The sequence below is a fragment of the Heloderma suspectum genome, chromosome 4 (genome assembly GCF_057233095.1).
Source record: "Heloderma suspectum isolate Gila_16-S chromosome 4, 16-S_ref, whole genome shotgun sequence".
Lineage (NCBI taxonomy): Eukaryota > Metazoa > Chordata > Lepidosauria > Squamata > Helodermatidae > Heloderma > Heloderma suspectum.
Window position 1 is genome coordinate 272,105,351 of NC_139461.1, and position 24,684 is coordinate 272,130,034.

Genomic DNA, 24,684 nt, shown 5'->3' on the forward strand with positions numbered 1-24,684 from the left:
CATGGACCATACCACGCCAGGCCTTCCTGTCCTGCGCTCTCTCCCGGAGTGTGCTCAAGTCCATATTCATTGCATCGGTGATGCTATCTAGACATCTCATCCTCTGCCGTCCCCTTCTCCTTTTGCCTTCAGTCTTTCCCAGCATCAGGGTCTTTTCTCTTCGCATTAGGTGGCCAAAATATTTGAGCTTCAGCTTCAGTATCTGTCCTTCCAGTGAGCAGTCAGGGTTGATTTCCTTTAGGATGGACTGATTTGACCTCCTTGCAGTCCAGGGAACTCGTAAGAGTCTTCTCCAGCACCACATTTCAAAGGCATCAATTCTTCGGCGCTCAGCCTTCCTTATAGTCCAGCTTGTTTGTATGCATGTTTACTTGAAAGCAAATTCTGCGCAATTCAAATATGTGTGCATAGGAGTACTTGGGTGTGGGATAGTCCACTTTTTTCAGCACAGTGTGTCCCCTAACAGAGCAAAGACAAATTCTGTAAAAAGTGCAGAAAAGCTGAGAGTGATCTCAAAGTGTTGCTGTGAAGATGTCCTCTTGGAAGTTAAGTCCCACTGAAATAAATGGGGCTCATTTCTAGGGCAGTCACGTGTCCTGTTTTACAGAGGACTGTCTCCTATTTTGAAGGCATCCTCTATCTGAAAGGTTGTCCAGTCCCTGTCTGGTTTAAAGATACAGAACCATCAGAAGGAAGAGATGGGCCTTGAAGTTTTCCATGAACAGCACCTGGACAGCAGACTGAGCGAGGCACGGAGGTCACCTGGTCACATTCTTCCATACTATCATGAGATGTACTGAATTTCTATTTAAATTATAATAATTACTTCTAAATTTGCAGCTATATGTATAAATTAGCATATGCCAATTTTATGCAAACCAATGTCCTCTTTTTGGGTGATGCATTTCTTCTTTTTAGGTTAGGCGTTCAAATTGCCACAGCTACATAATGAATATGAATAAATGCCAACTTATTTGTCACACTGACAAATAACCCCTAGCGGGGTTCTGTGCTGCCTGCTACTCCTACAGGATTCGTCCACTGGGGCCGGGTTGGATATGTGGTTGCTGGCATCATAATGGCTTCCGTTGCAGCTCTCTCCCTAGGTAATTGCTGCAAGCCATCTCTGTCATGGGGAGCGCCCCAAACACACTGAACTAAAGGCTTTGGGACAGGGCAAAGGCCGTGATGAAGGCGGAAGGAGTGGTCATCTGCCTTTGAGCAAAGTCATAGTCCTATGCCAGTCCAACTGGACAGAACCAGTGGGATGGTGGAGCGTAGGCCTTGTGTAGTCAGTAGAGGTGATGGAGGAAACCCAGAGAAAAAGGCATCCATTCAATAAGATGTGGGGCAAGTATTAACCTCCTTGAAAGATTGTTAGATGGTGTTAACTCTTCTGGCTGCGAAATCACATCCCACCAGCTGCAGCCAAAGAGCTTTCATTTCTGGGGCCTCAAACCCAGGGTCCCCTCTGTGATGTGTTGTGTATTGTTACATCGTCTAACTGGTTGAGACATTCATTCCTGGAGGCGAAATGCAGTGTCACTTTACAATCTGGTGATGAAAGGGAGTGTAGCTGCTTCTGCCAAAGCAAATGTTCACATGAGCACTCCAGGGCTGTATCGTAGCTTGCAGGGGCCTGAGCTCATGGGGGGATTGCTCCATGGGCTGACAGCTAACATCAGATCAGAGACTGTGTGGGTTGTTGCATGTTAAAAGAGTGGCCTAAAAGAGCCAGAATAGTGTTGTTGTTGTCAGACTAAGTCACCAATCATATATGCCTGTTTACCTGGGAGTAAGCCCCATTGAACTTGGTGGGACTACTTCTGAGTAGATGTGCTTAGGATTTCACAATTAGACTGGGAAGACCCAGCTTCATATCCCCCCCCCCACAATATTTACTGTTTGACCTTGGACTAATCACACACACACTCGCTTTCTTCTAGCCTACCTCGTAGGGTTGTTGTGAAGATAAGAGGGGGAAGCATGTATGCTGTTCTGAGCTCCTTAGAGTAAGGGTGGGCTGAACATTAATAATATAATAATGGCTGAACGTGACCTAGAGTTGTGTTCCCCCTTTGAGTTAGTCCCATGTTAGCTCCTGAGCTGGATCACATGTTCCCTGCTAAGCAAGAAAGCCCTTCATTCTGCTAAGCACTCTTAAATATCTGTCTTGGGGTAATCAGTAAAATTATATCTTTAATATGTAGAGAAATGAACAATATATCACAATGGATTGTGTGTGATCAGTAGGGTAACCATGCGGAAGCTGAGTCTCGGGTAGCCGGCTCAGGTCGACTCCCCCCTCCATCCTTTTGAGGTCGGTAAAATGAGTACCCAGCTTGCTGGTGGACAGGTAGTCACGACTGGGGAAGGCAATGGCAAACCACCCTGCTATAGTCTGCCATGAAAAGGCCAGCATAAGCGGCGTCCCTCTAGGGGTCAGTAATGACCTGGTGCTTGCACAGGAGGAACCTTTCCTCCCCCCCACCCCCAGTCTAAGCATAGTTTAAACTACGAATAGATACATCAGTTATTTGAACAGTATACGTTCTCTCTCACCTGCAAAATTCCAACTGTAACAAACATTGCTTATTTACTGGCAGAGCTATTAACTCTGTGTTTCTTTGATGGTAAGCTACCATTGTTAGAGCTTCTGTTAGAGCAGTTAGGTAATTTTGGATTCCAATAACATACATTACTTCACTTAGTTCAAAATGTGGCAAGCCAGCTCTGTGTTTGCAGGCCCTCCTACTCCTTCTGTGGAGTGGGGCCTTGGACCTCTGCCCTAAAGTCCTACCCTTATGGCCCCACCATAAGGAAGTTCTCTGACAAAGAAGGGCAAATGTTCCTGCTTCAGAAACAATATCACGGATCTGATCCATCACTCTTTTAGGGTGCAACCCTATGCATGTTTAGACAACAACAACAACGGCCTACAATTCCCAGCATGTCCCAGCCAGTTTATAGAAACTGCACCCCGTGAGCCACATGCTGATTACATCTACACTTGAGTTACTACAGATCAAGAACTCCTGCAGCCCAATTTAGACCTACAGATGGCTCTTTTTAAGCAATTGGGAGTTGTAGACTGCAACGTACCCAGAGATCTCCTAGTAGATCCTGATCTACCTTCTTCCCACCTCCACCTGACCTGAGTACAAGAGGACCGGTTCCTGCCCTGAGGAACTTACAGTCTAAAAGCTTGACACAGAGGAAACAACAGGGGAAGGGGAAGGAAGGGAGGCATTAGTAAACAGGGAAGCTAAGTGTGGCTGTTTCGGTTACACCTGCTTAGGCCAAGCTGCTTGCTGAATTACAGAAGGGTAGCCTTTCCTAACCTGGTGCTGTCCTGGTCTTTTGGGCTACAACTCCCAAGATTCCTGACCATTGTCCATGCTGGCTGGGGCAGATGGGAACTGGAGTCCAAAACTTCTCGAGGTCACCAGGTTGGGGAAAGCCGCAGCAGAGTACAGGAAACAGAAATTTGTGCTGCAGACTCCTCAGACACGGTGGGTTTGAAGAGGTGTTTGAATAAAGTAAGAGAGTTGATGTCACACCCATGTTCTGGGAGTTGGTTCCAGGCATATGGGGCACTGAGGGAGAAAAGACGGGATCATCTGAAGGAGCAGGAGACCTTCAGACGAGAAGAGGTGGAGCTGGAAGAGGAAAGATCACAGGCAGGGATGTACCAGGGCATAAAGGATCGATGGCATCCCGCCCATGGCTGTGGTTTGAGGAAGAGGTCAAAGGGAGCATGGACCTGCAGTTGTCCAAAGCCCTGAGGCAGTGGCACAGAAAAAAAGAGTCACAACATGAGCTCACAATATGGTTATCTACTCCTCCTTATATTATTCCCATATAGATATCCTGAACACCCAGGTGCTTAAATCCAGCACAAGGCACAGGAGACTTCATGCTGGGTTTGTCTGCATGTTTGTGAGGGGAAGTAGGTGAACATTAATAAAAGTAAGCAGGTGCTGTAGAAAAGCTCCCTGCCTGAGGCACAGTGGAGAGAGTCTTTGAAGAGGTGTTTGTACAGTAAAAGCGAGGAAGGCCCGGCAGGCAGCCCTGCAGAGCAGCGGAGGTGGAGCTAAAAGGCACTAGTTGCAGAAGGCAATATCAGGAAAATGGCCATGGCTAATTGAGTTTATCACCCATGCTAGAGTTTCCTTTTCCTCCAATCCCCAGGTCATCTGCGTTCCTCATGATTCAAAAAGATTTTGTCTTTCAGAGGGCTAAATGAATGTTCCTTTCTTTGCAGGCCTTTGCACTGAAGCCAAGTGAAGAACCTTATGATTGCACTATATGTAACTCAACTCAGCTAAGACTTCGCTAGGAAACAGCCAGCTCCTCTGCCTTTTGGAAGGAACCATCCATCAGCTTTCCCCCATCTTTGCTCCCTGTCGTCGGCATCTTCTGGCTCCGCGCACTGAAACAGGCACCTGCAAACTCGTTTCCGTCTTTCATCCTAAGCCCACATCAGAAATCATTCTCCAGCCATGTTCCAGCGCCTCACCAGCCTCTTCTTCAGTGACAGCAGCACACCTGAGGACCTTGACGAACCCAAGCCCTTTGTCTCTAAAGAGGAAGAAGAAGATGGATGGCTCATTATTGATCTACCAGGTGAGAAATGTTAGAGGAAAATGATTGGGTTCGGCCTGGATGAGCCGTCATTCTCAGACTGGAGAACTGAGGAATAGTTGCTATTGGAAACTGGAGCTTCTCCCTGAGGACTAGCAGCCCAGATTTCTGCCATCATACATTCTTGTTTCTGAGGGAAAGAGAAGTGTCCATGTGCTTGCCTTACATTTGGTGGAGGATCTGGAGCAGAGCCTGGTCTCCCTCTGGCTATAATGTAGGGGTGGCAAGCAAGGGGTAGAAAGAGGCCACCCATCCTGAGCAGGGAGTGAGAGGTAGAGGCAGGGCTGGCTCCACATTTTGGAGGACCCTTGGGGAAGACACCCTTCATGGGCCCCCTCCCTCAGTGAGTCTGCCTTCTCACCACCATGGTCACCAGCTGCTAATGCTGCTGCTCCTCTTTTGCTTCACTGCTACTACTTGCTTGCTTGACAGGCAGAGCCAGTGAGCAAGTGGCATCTACTGCTCCTCCTCCTCACCGCCATCATTGTCTGGGCCAGAGGGATTAGCAGGTGAACAAGCAAGTTGCCATGGCGAAGAGGAGGAGCAACTCCAGTGGGCTATTGTCAGTGGGCCCCTGCTGCAGTGTGGGCCCTTGGCATGTGCCCAACCATGCCTGCCTTTAATGCCAGTCCTGGGTAGAGTGGAGCATCCAGGGCCTGGGCCCTACTAGTAGGGGACATGAGGAAGCCATGGAGACAAGGAGTGGGTGGGGCCAGCAGTATTATGCAGGCACATGGCCGCCAACTGCCAGCGTCCTCCAAACCGTGCTTTTAAGTCTAACCCAACTGCCAATTGAAGCCTCTGCAGATTTCTATTTGTATGTATTTTTCTAGTCAAAATCACACGTAGTGTCACAGAATCATAGGGGGTCATTTAGGCCATCTAGTCCAGCTAGGGATGTACAAAAGGCACTTACCTGGTCCCGTAGCTTGCTTCGCGGTGTGGGGGAAGCGCTTCGGTTCTCCCCCCGAAGTTCAGGCCGGGGGGGGAGGCGCCCCGCCTCGCCCAGCCGAAATTCAGGCCAGGGAGAAGCGCCCCGTCTCCCCGGCCGCAAAATACAAAAGTGAAAAAAAAAAACCAAACACACCCGTGATAGGCTACGTAACGATTAACGTAGCCTATGACGGCTAGATTTCCAAAGTCAGCTGTGATAGGTTACGTAAATCGTTACGTAGCCTATCACGGGTGTGTGTTGTTGTTTTTTACTTTATTTTGTAATGGTGGCGGCAGCAGCCAGTCGGAAGACCGGCCGCCGCCCCCGCCGAACCGCCGCCGAACTGCCACCGGAACCCACCGCCGAGAGGGACATTCGCAGGAGGTAAGTCCCATCCCAGGGGGGGTGGCGGAGAATTTCACCGCCAATTTTGGGGGGCCGAATGCATTGGCATTCGGCCTCCCTGAGATTCGTGGAGAAATTCTCAGAAATTCTCCGCCATCCCTAAGTCCAGCCCTCTGAAAATCCGGAGTTAGAGTGCCCCCAACAGGTGGCTGTCCAGCTTCTGCTTGAAGATTCTAGTCAAGGAGACTCTTCCACCCTCTAGGTAATTGATGCCATTGCCAAACTGCTCTTACCATCATGACATTTCTCCTAATGTTCAACCAACATCTTCCCCTCCTGTAGCTTAAGTCCATAAGTTCTCGTCCTGCCCTCTGTGGCAGCAGAGAGCAAGCCTTCTATGTGAAATACCTCTTCAGGTATTAGAAGAGTGCTATCATCCCCCCACCCCCCAGTCTTCTCCAGCCTAGAGTCATCAAAATGGCATATGAGAGGCTCTGGCTCCTGTCTGCCTGAAAGAATGGGAGAGCAGAAAGATCTCTTTGAGCTTTTCTACATGAGGCATTTATTGTGCACTTGTGATTCCTTACTTACAGATGTTTACGGGTTCTTTAAGTGACGACGTGATCCTCTAGTTTCGCTTCTGTTTATTCAGAGTGCTTTCCCAGGTTTTTTTAGAGTGGGGAAAGTGAGGTATTATTTCTGAATGTGCTGTTTCTACTTGTGTATTTGCACTATTCCAGTATAGCACAGCTCCACCTAGAGGTTAAGTAGTAGAAAAGCAGGAAAGAAAAAGCGCTTTGTGTAGAGGTTGGATCTCAATTCTGTGACAAAACCAAAAGCAGATAAAGCAATTAACAGCCCCATGTAGAAAAGCTCTTTAAAAATCATCAGTGTTGTTGATGTCCCTGACCCCCATTTTACAAACCTAAGAAATTTAGATTGCAGTCCTTCGCACAGTTATCTGGGAGTAAGCTCCATTAAACACAGAGGAACTTAGAGTCAAACTACATGTTACATTAATTGCGTGTAGCTGAGGCTCTTTTTTTTTCTCTCTAGACTAAGTGCTTGTGGCCCATTTCAGATGGGACCCCTGCACACTGGAAGGGGAGGATTAAACCTTCCCCCATTTGCTTCCCAAATTCTCCCCCACCACCATGGTGCAGGGGTAAAAAAAAGGGAGAAAGCCTCCATTAACACCAGTGGAAATTACTGTCCCGGCACGGCTAATGGCAGTGCTGCAAGATCAGGGCATAACTGAACAAGTTTCTTGCAAGATCAGGGCATAACTGAACATCGTTTGGAGAAAGACAATCTGACACGTATGCATGCACACCCACTGATGTGTTGAGGGTGCTCTCAGAATACCGGGGATTAGGTAGACTAAGCTATGGCCCAGCAAGGCAAATGTATGTTTCTTTTCATATCACTTTTTATCATAAATTTCTACGAAACATATAAAAAGGAAATAAGAATACACACACACACACGTGTGTGTGTTCCTTTTGGCTGTAGCTCATGGTGTGGGAGGTGCTTCTGTACCGTCTGGAAACCACAGCTCCCTGCAGCTCCTGGAGACTCTCATAAGCGTGGCTCCAAGTAGTATCCTAAAAATGCACAGGACCACCTCTCAACCTGTCTAGAATCTCTCTGGCTTTAAGGGTTTGTGACTTGCAAAGAACAAAAACAGAGATAGCCATGCTGGTCCATGAGTAAAATAAAAGAAATCCAACATCCAGGGAACCCCCCCAAAATCCACAGTTAGGCAATACCATTACTAGGACCAACCAAATGCCACACAAGACTGTGTGAGCTTTTGAGTTTTCCAGAACTCTTCATCAGGTTAGGCTGTCTCTTATACCACCTAGCCTGATGAAATGTTCTGGGCCCTGTCTCCACAACAATGGACGGAGAAGCGAAGGGAGGCTTACCTGGATTTTTTCAAGGAATCCGCTTTGGTGTGCTTTGGTCCACGCAGGGATCCATGAGTGAGTGCACTGCACCAGTATAAGTCGCTTCACAGAACATACTTCCAGGTGGGTTGGAGGGACTGGAGTAAATGTCATCAGACTGGCAGGGGCTGCTCAACCAATAAGAGAGGCTCCCCCCCACTCCAGGCTCTCCTTTCTCCTTCCGCTGATACTCCAGTAATGCGATGGATCAAAGCTTAGCACTAATTACTTCCTTACACCAACAAAGCAAACAGTAAGGAAACACAGCTGCAGATCCTTTGTTACTCGATAAAATCCTGAAAGGATTGAAATGGCCTTGCCAAAAATCTCTCTCTCTCCCTCCCTGTCTCCCTCTCCCCCCACCATTAATTACTTCCTTTCAACAAAGCAAACAGTAAAGACAGGCAGCATGGATATTTACAGAACAAGCCTCATTGACTACAATGGGAGTTACTTCTGAGGAGACACCTGCTTCCCCAAGCTATGCCTGATTCTGCCAATTTCCTTTTTTTCTTCCCCTCTAAAGGCACTATCTCACTTTGTCACTAGCACACATTTGTCCAGCAACACCTACACCCCCTATTTCACTGTGCCATTATCATGCAATTGCATGATAGAGGCATAGTGAGATGGAAGAAATCACCCATTCTGAAAGGAAGTAGCTAAACAAATCACACTACAAAGGGGTTTTGAATGTCACTGTGTCACTATCACACGTTTGTCCAGCAATACCTATGCCCCCTATCTCACTATCTCACTGTCTCGCATTTACCAGCTATTCCAACCCCCCTGTCTTGCGCAATAGGGGGTATGGGAATACCTGGCAATTGTGAGATTGTGAGATAGGGGATATAGGTATTGCTGGACAAATGTGCGATAGTGAGATAGGGAGTGTAGGTATTGTGGATAAAAGCATTATTTCACTTTACTGCTTTACTTTTAAAAAAATAAAAGTTACAGGCTGCCCAGAGCACTCCTATACTTTGCAGGGATAGCCGCCAGAATTTAGTGGTAGGCAAGGTGAGGTAAATGCCATGAGGTAGCTCAGAACTCTGACGGCCAGCCGGGAAATGGCGGAAACATCGGGGAAAACACTGGGGAAACTCCCCTTGACCAGGTCAGTGAGGTCACAGCCAGGTGAAAGACACACCCCTGGGCAGGGCTATCATGCCGGAGTAAATGCGGAGGGTGGTGCGCACCACAACAGAAGTGCAGACAAGCTGAATTAAGGCAAACAATCAGACTAAAAGTAGTCTCAGAAGAACCGGTTTTCTGCAGTAAGCTCGGGTGGCTGCGGGATGGCCACAATGTCATGTATTCCTAATGACCTCCATATGCAGCCAGCTCAGAGTAAATCATTTGCAGAGACATCCTCCTGGAGAACTCAGAAGCTTGCACAATTTTTTGGTGGCATTTCGGTTGGTCCTAATAAAGGTATTACCGAACTGTGGATTCTGCATTCCCCCCTCCACCCAAGATTTTGGATTTGTGACTTGCAAGTAGTTCTGCTTCCCCTGCTCTAGCAAAGCTGAAATCTAGCAGCCTTTCCCCTTTTCCCAACTGTCCTGGACATGGTAGCATGATACAGCAGCACATGAGGGGAAGGAAGCTGGCATCTGGGCAACCGCTTTTTCCTTGGGCTTGCCTTATGCAACAAACACAAACTTCCTCCTGAGCTGGCTATTCCTGACTTATCTATTCCCAACTTAAAATGTCTTTCTGCCTCAGTACTATCAAGACTTTTCTATATGCCTAAAATGGAAGCAGAGAGAGTTAAGGGTTGGCTGCCAAGTGCAGCCAGCCAATTAGCTCTGCCTGTACAAGCAGATCCTGGCACAAGGGTGGACCTCAGCTGGCAATAGCTACCTCCTTACCCACTGTAGAACTATTGTGACAGAGCCTACCCTAGCCATGATGGAGCCCTGGCTTTAGGCCTGCTCTAATTTTGTTGTGATCTTGTGTTCCCTCCCCTCCAGGATCCAATTGTGCTGTCGTCCCTCACCCATACCATCATTTCTACCTCTCTAATCCCCTGTGTTGCTTCCCTTGGCAACAACAGCACTAGCAAGCATATCAGGCTGTGGAGTGTTCTGGACAAATGTCCTGTCCATACAATGGATGGGCCAGCCCTATGCTCTAGGCCAGTGTTCTTCACTGCCAGGCCCAAGGGCCACTGGAGGGTCCTAGTTGCCTCAGGTGCAGTTCTCCATCTCTCTCTCTCTCTCTCTCATTCACTCTCCCTTTTTGCAGGAGGTGTTCACTCTCGGCAGGAGCTCTCTAGCTTTGCCTTGTTGTTTGCTTTAGTGGCAAGCCAGCTGCTGTGATCTGGGCTACTGGGGGGGTTGGGAGTCAGGAGACCTGCCACTCATCAGCTGCAACGTGGCCAGGGATGGGGAGAAGAGAATGCATGAGCAATCAGCCAATTAGCTGTGGTGAGGGAGGAGCTGAAGAAGAGACAAAGAACATATATCCATGATGCAGTACTGTGGAGCAGCCAGCTCGGTTGTATATGCTTGGTGGACACCGGGTGTGCTTCCATGTGCATGTGTGTGTGAGTGTGTGTCCACGGTTGATTTGCTGTGAGCTGGCTTCATTTAGAGGTTGTTTGGGGCACGTGACATCATTACCATCCCGCAGCCACCCTGGAGCTTATTGTGGAAAAATCGGATTTCCTGAGACTGCTTTTAGTTAGGGAAGGCTGGTCTAGGTCAGGGGTATATTTCTTTAAAAAGCTTACCACAAAAAATCCACCTTTTTCTGTGTCCCCCTTCTTTTTCTTTTCTTTTTTAAAAGGAACACCTTAGCATGGGCGGGGGGAAACGTGGCCCTCCAGATGTCGTTGGACTGCAACTCCCATCAGCCCTAGCCAGCATAGCCAGTGGTGAAGGAATTGCAGTCCAACAACATCTGGAGGGTCACATGTTCCCCATTGCTCCTTTAGCAGGTTCAAGCTTGCTGGCTACTATTTTGATATCTGCATCCTTCCTGCTACACACCCTGCCAAGAATCTGCAAGAAGCAATGCTGTTTACTTAAAAAAACACACACAACACTCTGCATTCCTCCTGTCAGAGATCTAATTATTGCCACCCTCTTCCTGGCACTGGCGTTGCACAAGCCTAGCCACAGCATCAACTGAGCTTCCACCTTCAGAGTGATCTATTAACTGTGGCAATGAGCTACTCAGTGGCGTAGTGACTTTTTTCAGAGCAGGAGCAGTGATTTCACCTGCTGGAGCACCAGCATAGTTGTCTCTCCTTGCTCTGGCAAATGAATGAGGCTTTCAGATTTTACTATTGGTTGTGACAGAGAATGAGGGAAATAACCAAGCAGAGGCGGGACACTTCTTTCCTTTCTTTTGATGAGGGTTCCTAGTTCACTCTAGCAGAAGACACTTTTTGCAAGATTGTTTGAATTTCTAATTAAAAATGAAGACTTCCATGTGAATTGGCTGAAGATACTTTGCTAGAGCTCAGTGTGTTTTACAAGTTGAGTATATGCAGTCAGACATAAGGGCCACTGAGTTCAACGGAGCTTACTCCTCTCCCAGGTAACTATGCATAGGATTGCAGTCATGCTGATCCTAATAAATTGGATATTATGCTATATACCAGTGGAGGCTAGCTGCCTCCACTGGTATATAGTTTGCACCTTGGAGAGCTCCTTTAGAGTTCTGTCTTGTTCTGACTGAAACGTGGTGTGGACGCACCACTCCCTGACATCGGAGACACCAGCCTCCACTGCTATATACTACTGCTTTTTGGGGGGCGGGGGTATACACCGTGTCATGATGAGTGTCTGCACTTCAAAATGTACCACTACACTGCTGGAGCTACTACAATTAGATCAGCCTTCCCTAACCTAGTACCATCAAGATGTGTTGGACTACAGCTCTCAGTATCCCCAGCCAGTACATGCTGGCTGGGGATGATAGGAGCCATAATCCAACATATCTCGAGGGCATCAAGTCAGGGGACACTGATCTACAGTCAGGGCCAGAAATATTGGAACAAGGATAACTGTTTTGGCAGTTGGCCTCTGTACACCACCACATTGACGTTGAAAGGAAACACACTCAGATGGGAGCGAAGTCAGGACTTTCAGCTGTAATTCAAGGGATTTGACAAAAGTGGGGCACTAATCATTCAGGAAGTACAGCCAGTGGCATACACCCCCCCCCCCATCGTTGGTGGCTCATAAGTAATGGAACGAATGGCTGACAAGCAGCTGCATGGCCAGGTGTGGCCTGGTTCCTGGGTACCCCATGACCAATCAAGCAGATAAAAGGCCTGGAGGTGGTTCTGAGTGTTACATTTGCATTTGGTAGCTGTTCACTGGAACCCCCAACATGAGGTCCAAAGAGGTGTCCATGCAAGTGAAGAAGGCCATCATTAGGCTGAGGAAACAAAATAAACCCATCAAAGAGTAGCAAAAACAGTGGGAGAGGCCAGTACAACAGTTTGGAACATCCTGAAAAAGAAGGAATTTACTGGCAAGCTCAGCAACAGCAAAAGGCCTGGCAGATCATGGAAGACAACTAAAGTGGATGACTGCAGAATTCTGCTCATGGTGAAGAGGAACCCTTTCACAACATCTAGCCAGGTCAAGAATGCTCTTGCGGAGGTAGGCATGTCATTGTCAACATCTACAGTCAGGAGATGGCTTTATGAATGTAAATACAGAGGCTTCACAACAAGGTGCAAACCTTGGTAATGCTCAAGAACAGACAGGTCAGATTAGCCTTTTCCAGCAAACATCTAAAAAAGCCTGCCCAGTACTGGAATAAGATTCTTTGGACTGATGAAACCAAGATTAACTTGTGCCAGAATGATAGGAAGAGAAAAGTATGGAGAAGGAAAGGAACAGCTCATGATCCAAAGCATCCCACATCATCTGTCAAACATGGTGGAGGCAGTGTTATGGCACGGGCATGTATGGCTGCCAATGGAACTGGGTCACTGGTGTTTATTGATGACCTGACTGCTGATAAAAGCAGCAGGATGAATTCTGAAGTGTATAGGCCTATACTTTCTGCTCAGATTCAGCCAAATGCTGCCAAACTGATAGGACGCCCTTCATATTGCAGATGGATAATGACCCAAAACATACAGCAAAAGCTACCCAAGAGTTTCTCAAGACAAAGAAGTGGGATGTTCTTCAATGGCCAAGTCAGTCACCTGATCTCACCCCAATAAAGCATGCTTTTCACTTACTGAAGACAAGACTGAAGGCAGAAAGACCCACAAACACGCAGCAGCTGAAGGCAGCTGCAATAAAGGCCTGGCAAAGCATCTCAAGGGAGGAAACTCAGCATTTGGTCATGTCCATGGGTTGCAGACTTCAGGCAGTCATTGACTGCAAAGGATTTTCATCCAGGTATTGAAGGTGATCCTTAAGTTTGAAATGATGTTGGTTTGTTCCATTACTTATGAGCCACCAACGATGGGTGTGTGTGTATGCCACTGGCTGTCCTTCCTGAATGGTTAGTGCCCCACTTTTGTCAACCCCCTTGAATTACAGCTGAAAGTCCTGACTTCGCTCCCATCTGGGTGTGTTTCCTTTCAATGTCAATGTGGTGGTGTACAGAGGCCAACTGCCAAAACAGTTATCCTTGTTCCAATATTTCTGGCCCTGACTGTAGAGTGAGTAACTTCCCATGAGAGGTAGGGCCAGCCCACTGGACTGATAAGATGCAATCTAAATTGTTGTTGTTGTTGTTCAGTCGTTCAGTCGTGTCCGACTCTTCGTGACCCCATGGACCATAGCACGCCAGGCCTTCCTGTCCTGCGCTCTCTCCCGGAGCGTGCTCAAGTTCATATTCATTGCATCCGTGATGCTATCTAGCCATCTCATCCTCTGCCGTCCCCTTCTCCTTTTGCCTTCAGTCTTTCCCAGCATCAGGGTCTTTTCCAGGGAGTTTTCTCTTCGCATTAGGTGGCCAAAATATTGGAGCTTCAGCTTCATTATCTGTCCTTCCAATGAGCACTCAGGGTTGATTTCCTTTAGGATGGACTGATTTGACCTCCTTGCAGTCCAGGGGACTCGTAAGAGTCTTCTCTAAATGCCATTGCCAAATTCACATACATATGCACACATGATAGGAAAATATGAGACATTTTGCATGCTCATACACAAATATATATGAGAATTTGCTGTTACTGATGTATGAGATAGATGTTAGGTGGGAGATCTATGATTGGATACCAGGGGCTCTGATTTTTATCAGAGGAGTAGCTCTGGGGAAGTCAGACTTGAACCTTTTCCCTCTATGCTGTTTTCCTGTCTAAATTGCCCCAGAGGCTGTTATTCGCCCCTCTATGTAGGAAATAGTGGTGTGATACAGGGACCTGTGCTTTTATCCCTACAGATTTATTAGCAGCTTTAGGGTAGGGAGATTTATAAGAAGAAAACAGCATGGGTGTAAGCATGCTCTCCCCACCAGCAACACTGCTTTGATCAAAACAGGAGACCCCTGCAGCTTCTTTAAAGTAATCCCTTCTCCACGTTGGCATATCCAATCAAATATATGATGTCTGGCATCATTTTGGCACTCAGTATACCACTAACTTGGGCAGCACTGAACCACAGCTAATAATAGTGCCATAGCCTCCAGTGACCTGAAGAATGATACCCACCTTGCAGAGTCTAATTCAAGTCTGGTGTAAACTCCTTGGAAATCTGCTTTTGGAAATGTTATCTCATATTTCCTGAAATGACATATGAAATGACATTTCCTGAAATGACATAAATGCCAGCCAGCATGACTCTTCAAAACCATCTCATCTTCAAACCAACAATTAAAAAAAAAGGTGGGGGAATTATCACAGTTTATTAGAAATGTTCATGCTAAGTCCCATTAAAAATTAATATTACTTGTACAAGAGCATGTATTTATGTATGTATGTATTATATATCACCATCAATGTACATAAGAAAAGCCATGCTAGGTCAGCCCAAAGGCCTATCTATTCCAGGATTCTGTTCCCACAGTGGCTGACCAGATGCCCATGGGAAACCCATAAGCACCCTCTCGCTTGTGTTCCCTAGCAACTGGTATTCAGAAGCATACTGCTTCTATTACTGGAGGTAATATATAGCCATCATGACAAGTAGTCATTGATAGCTTTATCTGCCATAAATCTGTCCAGTACCCTTTTAAAGCTGTCCAAGTTGGTGTCCACAGCTACATCTTGTGGTGGTGAATTTCATAGTTTAACCATGTGCTGCGTGAAGAAGTACTTCCTTTTAGCTGTCCTGAATCTTCCGCCATTTAGCTTAATTGGATGACCCCAGGTTCTAGTATTATGAGAGAGGGAGAACAACTTTTCCCTATCTGCTCTCTACACATCATGCATAATTTTTTACACGTTTATCATGTTCCCCCTTGCCTTTGTTCAAAGCTAAAAAGTCCCAAACGTAGCTTTCCTCATTCATTCCTCATACAGGAGATGCTCCAGCCCTTTGATCATTTTGGTTGTCCTTCTCTGCACTTTTTCCAGCTCTAAAATATCCTTCTGGAGGTGGAGAACTATACACAGTATTCCAAGCGTGGTTGCACCATAGATTTATATAAAGGCACTATGATATTGCTATGGTTTTATTTTTTATTCCTTTCCTAATGATCCCCAACATGGAATATGCGTTTTTCAAAGCAGTTGCCTACTGAATCAACATTTTAATTGAACTGCCCACCATGACTCCAGCTCAGACCCCATCAGCGTATGTGTAAACTTAGGGTTGTTTGCCCCAACACGCATCATTTGACCCTTGCTTACATTGAACTGCATTTGCCATTTTAACGCCCATTTCCCCAGTTGAAGAGACCCTTTGGAGCTCTTCACTATTCCTTTTTGTTCTAACCCTAAATAATTTGGAGTCATTTGCAAACTTGACCACTTCACATCTCACCCCTAGCTCCAGATTATTTATGAACAAGTTAAAACAATGCCGATCTTTGGTACGTTAAATATAAAATAAACATATAGAATACAGACCCTTGGCACTTTAAAGGGTAACAGAGGGGAAAAGACATGTCCCTGCTTGGTCTAGGTTTCTGCTGGAGGAGGCAATAGAGGAAGGGAAGAGACAAGGGCAACGGGAGATTAATATGTGCAAATATGCTCTTCTGTGCAGATATGGGGTTGCGCCATCCCTTAGCACTTGCACAAGGGGAACGTCCCACCTCCTCAGCACCACAGCTGTCTGAGTGCTCCAGAAAGCCACCTGGGGGTCAGGGGACCCTGCTGCCAAGATTTCTGAGTGTGCAAGGCTCCTCGTTTTATGATGGTTGGGGAGAAGTAACGATTCTCATGAAATAAGGAGCTCCATCATTCTGATCAGCAGTTGCTATGTGTTCTAACAATTCTAGTGATGGCACCTTCTCATGCCGTGACTTGTTGATACATCCAGATCTGTTTTGCTCTTCCTGCTCTACAGATCTCTCTCTCTCTCTCTCTCTCTCTCTGTCTCTCCTCCCCCCCCATTAAGTTACGCCATCTGAGTTGCAGCCTCATTTACTTTGAAACTTCATTTATCCTAATTGCAAACACCTGGAGCGGCACACCATTTTTGTCCCCTCTCCCTTTCTTTTCATAGCCTTTAGATTTGTTGTTGTTTCTCTGGGGATTTCTACACCAGCCTAAAATCCTGCATTTAAAATGGGGCTTTCCACTTCCGTTTTAAATGCAGGATCACAACTGATTCCCTTTACACGCGCTTCCTTCTCTATAGATGGCCATTCCCATAGCATTATGTTCCCGTGAAGAGGCATTACACATGCTCTAGGTTCAGTGATATTTGCTCCTGGGTTCCTGGTGGATGGAGACTGACACACGGACAGCCCCACCACCGATCTCCCCAAGCCCTGCCGCCCTCTTCCATGCTTTTGGTCAGTCCCTGCCACTCAGCCCCTCTGCTGCTCCTCCGCTGTGCCGCCCCCCTCGCTGCCGCGCTGCCGCTCTGTTTTGAACAGGCAGGCTGAAAATGGCGAGGAGCCAAAATGGTGCAGGAACTGGAAGGCTGAACGCCCATCAGACCTTTGTCACCACCTTCAATATCATGACCACTCCCCCAACAACCACACTCAGCTCGTCATTCATGCTAGGGGAGAAATACATGGGGAGGACATGGTGCTCCATTTGCGCATATCTGGAAAAATGCCCCATTTTTTCCATTTGAGGAAAACATGGATGAGGTGGGAGGAAATAGTGGAATAATGACTGAACAACAATGACATCATGTAATGGACCTGCACAATTTAGTGAGTGAGCAACCATGAATGCACAATAATGCACCTGAGGTGTAGAGATCCCTTCTATCTCAGACGTGGGCAAACTTTTTTCTGTTGCCACATTCCCTGCTGGGGGCTGCATGTCAGTGGTGGGCAACTCCCAAGCCAGCACTAGGGGGCTTGTGAGAGCAGCTCTCCCTCTCTGTGGGTGGAGAAGAGGACCTGCTCCATCCTATGGCCCCTGGGACACTCCCTGCACCACACCGCCAGGGAATATAGGATTACAGCTTGAATCTATCATATACCAAAGACTATTACTACTACTATTATTTGTTTAGTAGATATCCTCTCTTTTACTCTAAGGAGCTCAAGACAGCACATATGGTTCTTTCCTTCTCTCTCTCTCCGCCTCTCCAATTCAGTGTTATCCTTACAACAACCCTGTGAGGTAGGTTAGGCTAAGAGATGGTGGCTGACCCATGGTCAACCAATGCATCTTATGGCTGAGTGACGGTTTAATCCCATCTCTTCCTTGTCTTAATCCAATACTCTTAACTACACCACAGTGGCTGTCCTTGTATATACCATCCATGTATAGCAGTGGTGGGCAACCTGTGGCCCTCCATACGTTTTGGCCTACAACTCCATCATCCCTCACCATTGGCTATGCTGGTTAGTACTGATGGGAGTTGTAAGCCAAAACAGCTGGAGGGCCACAGGTTGCTTTCCCCTGATGTGTATGATGTTTTGCACAGTAACAGAAGCAACAAAGGCAGACCCCCAAAGGACTTTACAAATCTATATTATGACAGTGGGAGAGAGAACAAGTGGAGGCACAGGAAAGAAGGAAACGGAGAGGCTGAGTAATGGGGATATGAATATGCATAAACGGAGTAACATAGAATCATAGGGCTCATAGAGCTATCATCTGTTCCATCCACCACATTGCACCCCTTCCCCCCATCCCACTGCCACCACTGCATTGCACTCCACCCCATCCCTGTCTGATGCCCCCTTGCTTTTGCCGCTGTCACACCAGCTGTATGGGACTTGCGAGCACCCCACAGCTATTTCTTCCAGCCGCACAGCTCCTGATGAAGGAAGGGGAGGGCAGGTGGCAGCTCCGGAGAGCCTCGCCAGCTGCTCTCTTGCAGCAGCAAATGCCACAGTGGGAGAACAGCTAGCCTGGGGCACTCTAGAGCACCCGCTGGAGGAGGCAGGACAGTAGCAGCAGTGGGGGGCCCTCCTGGTGGGGGTGGGAGGGAGCACTGCAATTCGCCACTTCTCCTGCTCTGACTCCTGCGGGTGCATCACCCTGCTTCATGGGTGGTCTGTCCCTGGGCTATGCTGCTGCTCGTCCTTGAGCTACTGGTTGTTCACCTGCCCACACTGATCATGAGAGCCATGATAAGCGTGAGGAGACAGAGCAGTATCCTGGCCTTTGCCCTTTCCCTCTGGATGGTTGTAGAGATTGGGTGCTGAAGAGGGCAAATGAATAGGCAATGGGAACCGAAGCTCAGAGGAGTGGGGCCTGCCAAGGGCCCTGTAAAACCTGAAGCAGAGATATGTTATGCATGGACATAAGGGACTATATTGAAGTTGGAACCTTTTGTGAACTTTTAAAAACTGATTAAAATTACATAGAACCTATATTATTCACAATGGGCATTTATATTTTCTCTGACTCTCCAGCTTTACAAAAATAATAATCTGACTGGTCTCTGTGAATGTACATATGGATAACGGTGCTCACCCGAGTTGGCAGTGCTAAGGTGAAGATGCTTAGGGGGCCCATAACTGTGTTTAGACTTGCTGCCTTAATGTAACGAGGGCATTTCTATTTTCCCTCCATCCAGTGACTGGTATTTGGGTCATTTGGGATGGGATAAAAAGTATGTCTCTTGTTTCTGTCCTTTTCTACTAGCACCTGTGCAATTTTACACCAGCCTGCTGTTTCTTTGGATCTTCTTGTACCATCAATTTCCTTCCACAATTACTTTTTTTGTCCTTCTTTTGAAAGTTCCATTGTAATCAATCATTAATTTTAGCTATGCAGACATTTAAATCAATTAGCATATGTAGATGTGCAAATGGCTCGTTTCCACTCCCTAGGGGAGAGTCAGGCACTTTTACTCTTTGCAGATGCTCTTTGTAGCTCCACGGTCCTCTGGTGCTTGGATAGCCCACCTTGGGATGAGGGCCTTGCTTGGCTTGTGGGTTGTTTATTTTCACCCCCACCCCCCCTGTCCAGCATGGTGGTTCACACTTTGCAAAGCTGGACTTGTTTGCACAAGCAGCCCAAGCGGTCACTTGGGGCGGCCATGTTTTAGGAGCAGCACATGCTCTGAGAGGAGCACCGCCCAGATCCCTGGCCCTGTGGCAAAGGATGCATGCTGGAAAGTAAATCTCAGATGGTGCGCAGTTGCAATTGCAAGTGATGCTGAGGCTAGGACTGCGGGTTGCAGCAATTTGGGTGGCAAAACATCTTGGGCCAGCCCTGACTCCTCAGGGATGGTTTGGGATGCACTATTACAAAAATGCCTTTGGGGTGTCATTCGTACTAATAATGCCCCCCTTTCTCTTCTCCCTCCCTCACCCCTTCCTTCCCATCCATTGTATATTGAATGTGTGCTCCACTTCCCCCCGCCCCACTTTAACCCTGCCCTCTGCACCCTGCATTGCCTTGCACACCCTCTGCATGGCTTTGAACTATGGTATTTCTCTCCCCCCCTTTCGTTTGGTTTGTGTTGAATGTTGTTCCTGTTGTTGTTCTGGCTGTTCCCATTTTGTGGGTGGTGACTTTTGTTGTCTCTCACTAGATAGTTACGCTTCAGCCTCCAGCAAAGAGCGGCGGGTAGGTGAGAAGGATTCTGTTTGTGCTTCTCATTGCCGCCATGGGTCCCCTCCACCTACCACGTCTTCGCCCCACTCCCTCAGTGACTGTGCCAGCAGGCCCATGCCCTCTCAGCCTGACCCCTGCTTGATGGACGAGAGTTGGTTTGTTACCCCTCCCCCCTGTTTTACTGCAGAAGGTCCCAACCCTGTCAGCATGGAGAGCAACCCCATGGAGGACCTCTTGATTGAACATCCCAGTATGTCCGTGTATGTCACCAGCAGCAGCATTGTGGTGGAAAGCGAGACTCTCGACGAGCACACCCGTGAAGGGTAAGTTCAGGACAGGGTGAAAATAGGCCCATGGATTTTTGAAGTGTAGACACACCCAGCCCATTCCAGAGCCGGAAAAATAATAATTGCTGAATGTAATTCAGAAACAGTTGACTTGCTGAATGTATTTTGATTGATACTTTGGGGCAGAGGTGGAGAACAGTTCCGGGGGGGGGGGGGGGCTGAATGACACTCTCCCCAGCACTTGATGGGCTGGATGATGTCAGGGGGCATAACCATGCCCCTGATGTCATCCAGTTCCCTGTCTGAAGTGCTGGCTGGAGCTCCAGTTGGTGCTTCATCTGGGGACTGGTTTTGCCTGGCTGGGAAAAGCTCGCATGCAGTGAAGCAGCCTTTACTGAGCTGGCAGGTGTAGGAGCTGGGGATGTCAGAGAAATCCACAACGGGACCAAATGAGTTTGGATTTTCATGAATCCGACCCATGGATTCCACAGCAGACCGACTTTTCCCCTGTTGGGCAGATTCTGCAGACTTGCGGACCGCTTTTCTAACCTTCGGGGAATTTTGCGCAAATTTCATCACAGAAATATATGCAAAAATAAAGAAATGTCTGAAAATGCACATTTCCCCCTTGGCTAAAGCATGAAGATGCGCATTTTGTGGAGATCTGTGCATTTGGGGGGGATGTGAGCATTTTTGTATGTGCAAATTTGTGCAAATTTACATTTATGCAAATTCAGAATCTGATTCTATTGATGGGTGGACGACGGAATGAAAGGCAACCTGCGAAACACAGATGGAACATATTTTACACAATCGGTACATCCCGAATAGGAGTGTACAGCCGCTGCCTCAGTCATGGCCGCTTCACCCACTCTGTGTCCTCCCGATGGTGGAAGGCACAGTGCAGGTGCCCGGAATTCTTCAGCTGCTGCCCAAGCCCAGGACACTTCCTCCACACCACGTCATGCCCCAGTGGGGGAAGGCATAGCATAGGCAAGTCTCTGGCATTGCCCAGCGTGGATTGTCCTCATGAGCCAAGTCTCCCGCTGCCTGCATCCCTTCTGGATGGAATATGCAGTCATCACATGTGATGGCTTATGTGCCATTTCTACACAGAAGTACCTACATATGCATTTTGCAACATACAACATGGCCCTGAGGAAGTCTCTTGTTTGGAGGACAGCGGGGCTGGGCACAGACAGAAGCACTGGGGGGAGCGGGGCCTGCCAGCACATCCTCACCTTACATGGGATAACGGAATGCCCAAATGGAGGTATACTCAAAAAAGTGGTGGGAAGGGAGATTTGCATGAATTGTCTGTGCATACAACTGCACCGCACTTTCTACTTTTGGTAGCTGCCTTGGGAGCGCAGACCTATTCATGCTTCCCCACCACAGTATGGTCCTTTCCCCCCACCCCTGTTGCTGATTAGAGAACATGATTTATCCTTTGTCCTCTTGAGTAGGTCTTGCCCTATCCAAATCCTTAAATCATCCTGACCGTTATGCATTTGTGTGCCCTTCTTTGTGCAGCGAAGTCCCTGAACGCCACTTGCAGCGCCATGTCTCGCACCACTCCACCTCCCTTGCCACCAAGGCCGCCATCTTGGAGAAGGTCAACCAAGTGCGCCGGATTCAGAGGGCAAAGCAGCTGGCGGAGAAGCACAAGCTAAGCCAGAAGGTCATGCAGCGGCAGAACCGCACCAGAGAGTGCCGCCCACGACGGGCCAAACACCAAGGCAGCTTTGTCTACCAACCATGCCAGCGCCAGTACAACTACTAAGCTACTTCAGGAAGTCTTCACTGTGGGGCATTATCCTTTTAACTTTCAGCTTCACCAGTTCCTCACAATGCTTTCTTCAACCGAGAGGGTCATCTTCGTCCATTTCCTGAAATAAACCTGTTCCCCTCCCGTGCGAGAAAACCTCCTACATTCTCCTGAACTGGCAACATTCAATGGTAGTTCTTTCATGGGCTTTTCTTGGGCTTTATCCCCCCTCTCCCTCTTTCAGCAACAAATACATTTTTTGATCTATGACTTTCTTTACTCTTTGGGTTTAATCTCTTTCACTCCCCTACCTACTTCCCTAGTACTCTCTACTTGATTGGATCTGAAGGTTAAAGAAACCCAACATATCCCATTAACATTGACCTGGTTCTCACATAACATTACCCCGTGGTATATGTTGAATTTTGGGTTGTTGTGATGTGTGAACCCAGCCGTGCTAACAAATCATGGTTTGTTAACTACAAACAACCCAGAAAGAGAACCCATGGTTTGTTGTTGGATTGTGAACTCTGGGCTGTTTAAACTATGGGTTGTTTTTACATGTGAACCCAGAACCATGCGTTATTCACTAGTTGTTTCACCAGCCTAAAGCAGCGATTGGCAAGACTGGTAAAGAAACAAAACCAGCCACTCTACATATCAGTGCTACAGCACTGAATAAGCATTTGGGATACACGGAGGGAGTGGGCGAAGAGGAAGGAAACAAACAACCCAGAGATTGAGAAAACAAACCACAATTTATTTGATCATTGGCCAGACAAACCCTGGGGAGGGCAACAAAATATGGGTTAAACAATCCATGGATTAGCATTATGTGTGAACCAGGTCATTAAGTAACAAGGCTGCAAACTCCAATATGTATTTTGGTTTCTTTACATGTTGGAGAAACATGTATGTATCTTGGTTACCAAGAGAGACCATTTCCCTTTGTATGGGTATTTTCCTTGGTCTCTAGGTAGCATGAATTCACACACTGGTTATTGTAGCAGTTACCGGTGTTAGACTAATTTGGTGCTTCCAGTGAATATATCACATTTCCTTTTTCTTTTTTTAATGAGTTATGGGAGGGACAAGGTGCCCTGTCAATTCCTTTTGTCCCTTGTTGTTGCAGTGGGGAGCCTGTGACATCAGTGCCTTTCTTTATGACATCACACTCTTCACAGTGGAAGTAGACTGCGATGTCACAAATGGAGATACCAGGTTCGCAAATTGGAACACAAAAACAATAAATAAGCCCAATAAGTCCCAATCTAATGATTAACAAAAATGTATCTTGATGAACTTCCTTCTCTTAGAAATATATATGAATTGTATATTTGTTCAATTTGCTGAGTTGATGCAGTGGCTAGTCCTGAGACATCCTGGCATATCCTTAATAATATTGGGGCTGCAAGACAACTCCATGGAAAATGATGGGAATTTTGTCATTAACTTCAAATGGAGGATAGATTATACCAGAATTTTCTGTTCAGAAATGTCATGTGATGTAAGGCAGGCATTCTGAAAGTCCATTCTGAGCAGCTGCAGTTACCAGCAGTGATGAACAGGCACTGCAGAGGTTCAGAGCTACTGAAAGGTCAAGGTTGTTTTACTGCAGTTCACACATCATGGCATTTTCAAAATACACACAGAGGGCTCTTCCTCCATCTGATTATTTGCATGGCTGTCAAGGTTTTTTCTCCCAGTAACATTCATGATTCCATAGTTTAATGATCAAGTATCTAAACCCATGTGGGCAGAGCACAATGGGAAGAACTGATACTTTTTAGAAAGATGTGACATGCGTAAGCATAAAATAAAATTAAAAACGAAAATACAACAATTGAATTAAAATATCAAGCTTGCTTTTCTTCTTCTCATGACTTTTACTATAAGGTTGATCATGGAAATGTCCTCTGATAAAAGGATGCTGTCATCCTATGAGAAGGAAATAGCTACAAGCAATCTGTTAAAAAAAGAAGAATAATTCAAAACAGAAGTGTCAAAACTGAGCTTCTTGTTCTGAGGACCTTTATTGGGAATGAATGCTAAGGGTGCAATCCAGACAAGCCAATGGCAATTGTGTTTAATGAGAAATAAGCAAGCCACTTAATTTCTCCCACTGATTTCAGTAGGACTTAACTTTGGCTGGATCATGCCCTAACACTAAGATTAGTGGTAAAACATAATTTAATCAGTCCATGTACCCCACCTTCCATAGAATGCTTCATATTCATCCATGTTATCTTATTTTAGCATTTGTGCTAAAGTCAATGACCTCAGCAGAGAAAGGGGCTTACACATTTTTAGAGAGGTAAAGTACGTTGGAGAGAGTGGTAAAGGATGTTCATTTGGTAAGGTAGTGAAAAAAGCTGGGTGATGCGGGGGAAAGGCTAGAAGACAGAGCATAGCATTAAGGCTGCAATCCTGTGCACACTTACTAGTAGCCTTCCCCTAACCTGGTGCCCTCCAGATATTTTGGACTATCACTCCCATCATCTTCAGCCAGCCTGAGTGTGATGGGAGTTGCAGTCCAACACTTTTGGAGGGCACCAGGTTGGGGGAAGGCTATACTAGAGAGTAAGTGTCACTGAACTCAGAGGATGTATAGGATGAGCCTGCATATCAAAGAAGAAGGGATTTGGAGCTGCTGAACAGGTGTAAGCCAAAGACATGGAGGTCTGGAC

The 24,684-nt window shown here is 47.0% G+C and overlaps 1 protein-coding gene across 3 annotated transcripts in view; it reads left to right on the top strand.

The window, feature by feature from the left end:
- TP53INP2 (tumor protein p53 inducible nuclear protein 2) overlaps window positions 1-23,968 on the top strand; it is a 42,021-nt gene extending 18,053 nt beyond the window's left edge. The window contains exons 2-4 of one of the 3 annotated variants that reach the window (XM_084853888.1): window positions 4,265-4,626; window positions 20,130-20,265; window positions 21,763-23,968. In XM_084853888.1, coding sequence (XP_084710014.1) covers window positions 4,503-4,626; window positions 20,130-20,265; window positions 21,763-22,012 — 510 coding nt within the window. In that variant the 5' untranslated portion in view covers window positions 4,265-4,502 and the 3' untranslated portion in view covers window positions 22,013-23,968. Of the gene's footprint in view, window positions 1-4,264; window positions 4,627-19,919; window positions 20,266-21,762 lie in introns of all 3 variants that reach the window. The other 2 variants (XM_084853887.1, XM_084853889.1) reach the window with 2 other exon arrangements.
- Window positions 23,969-24,684: the final 716 nt, after the last annotated feature.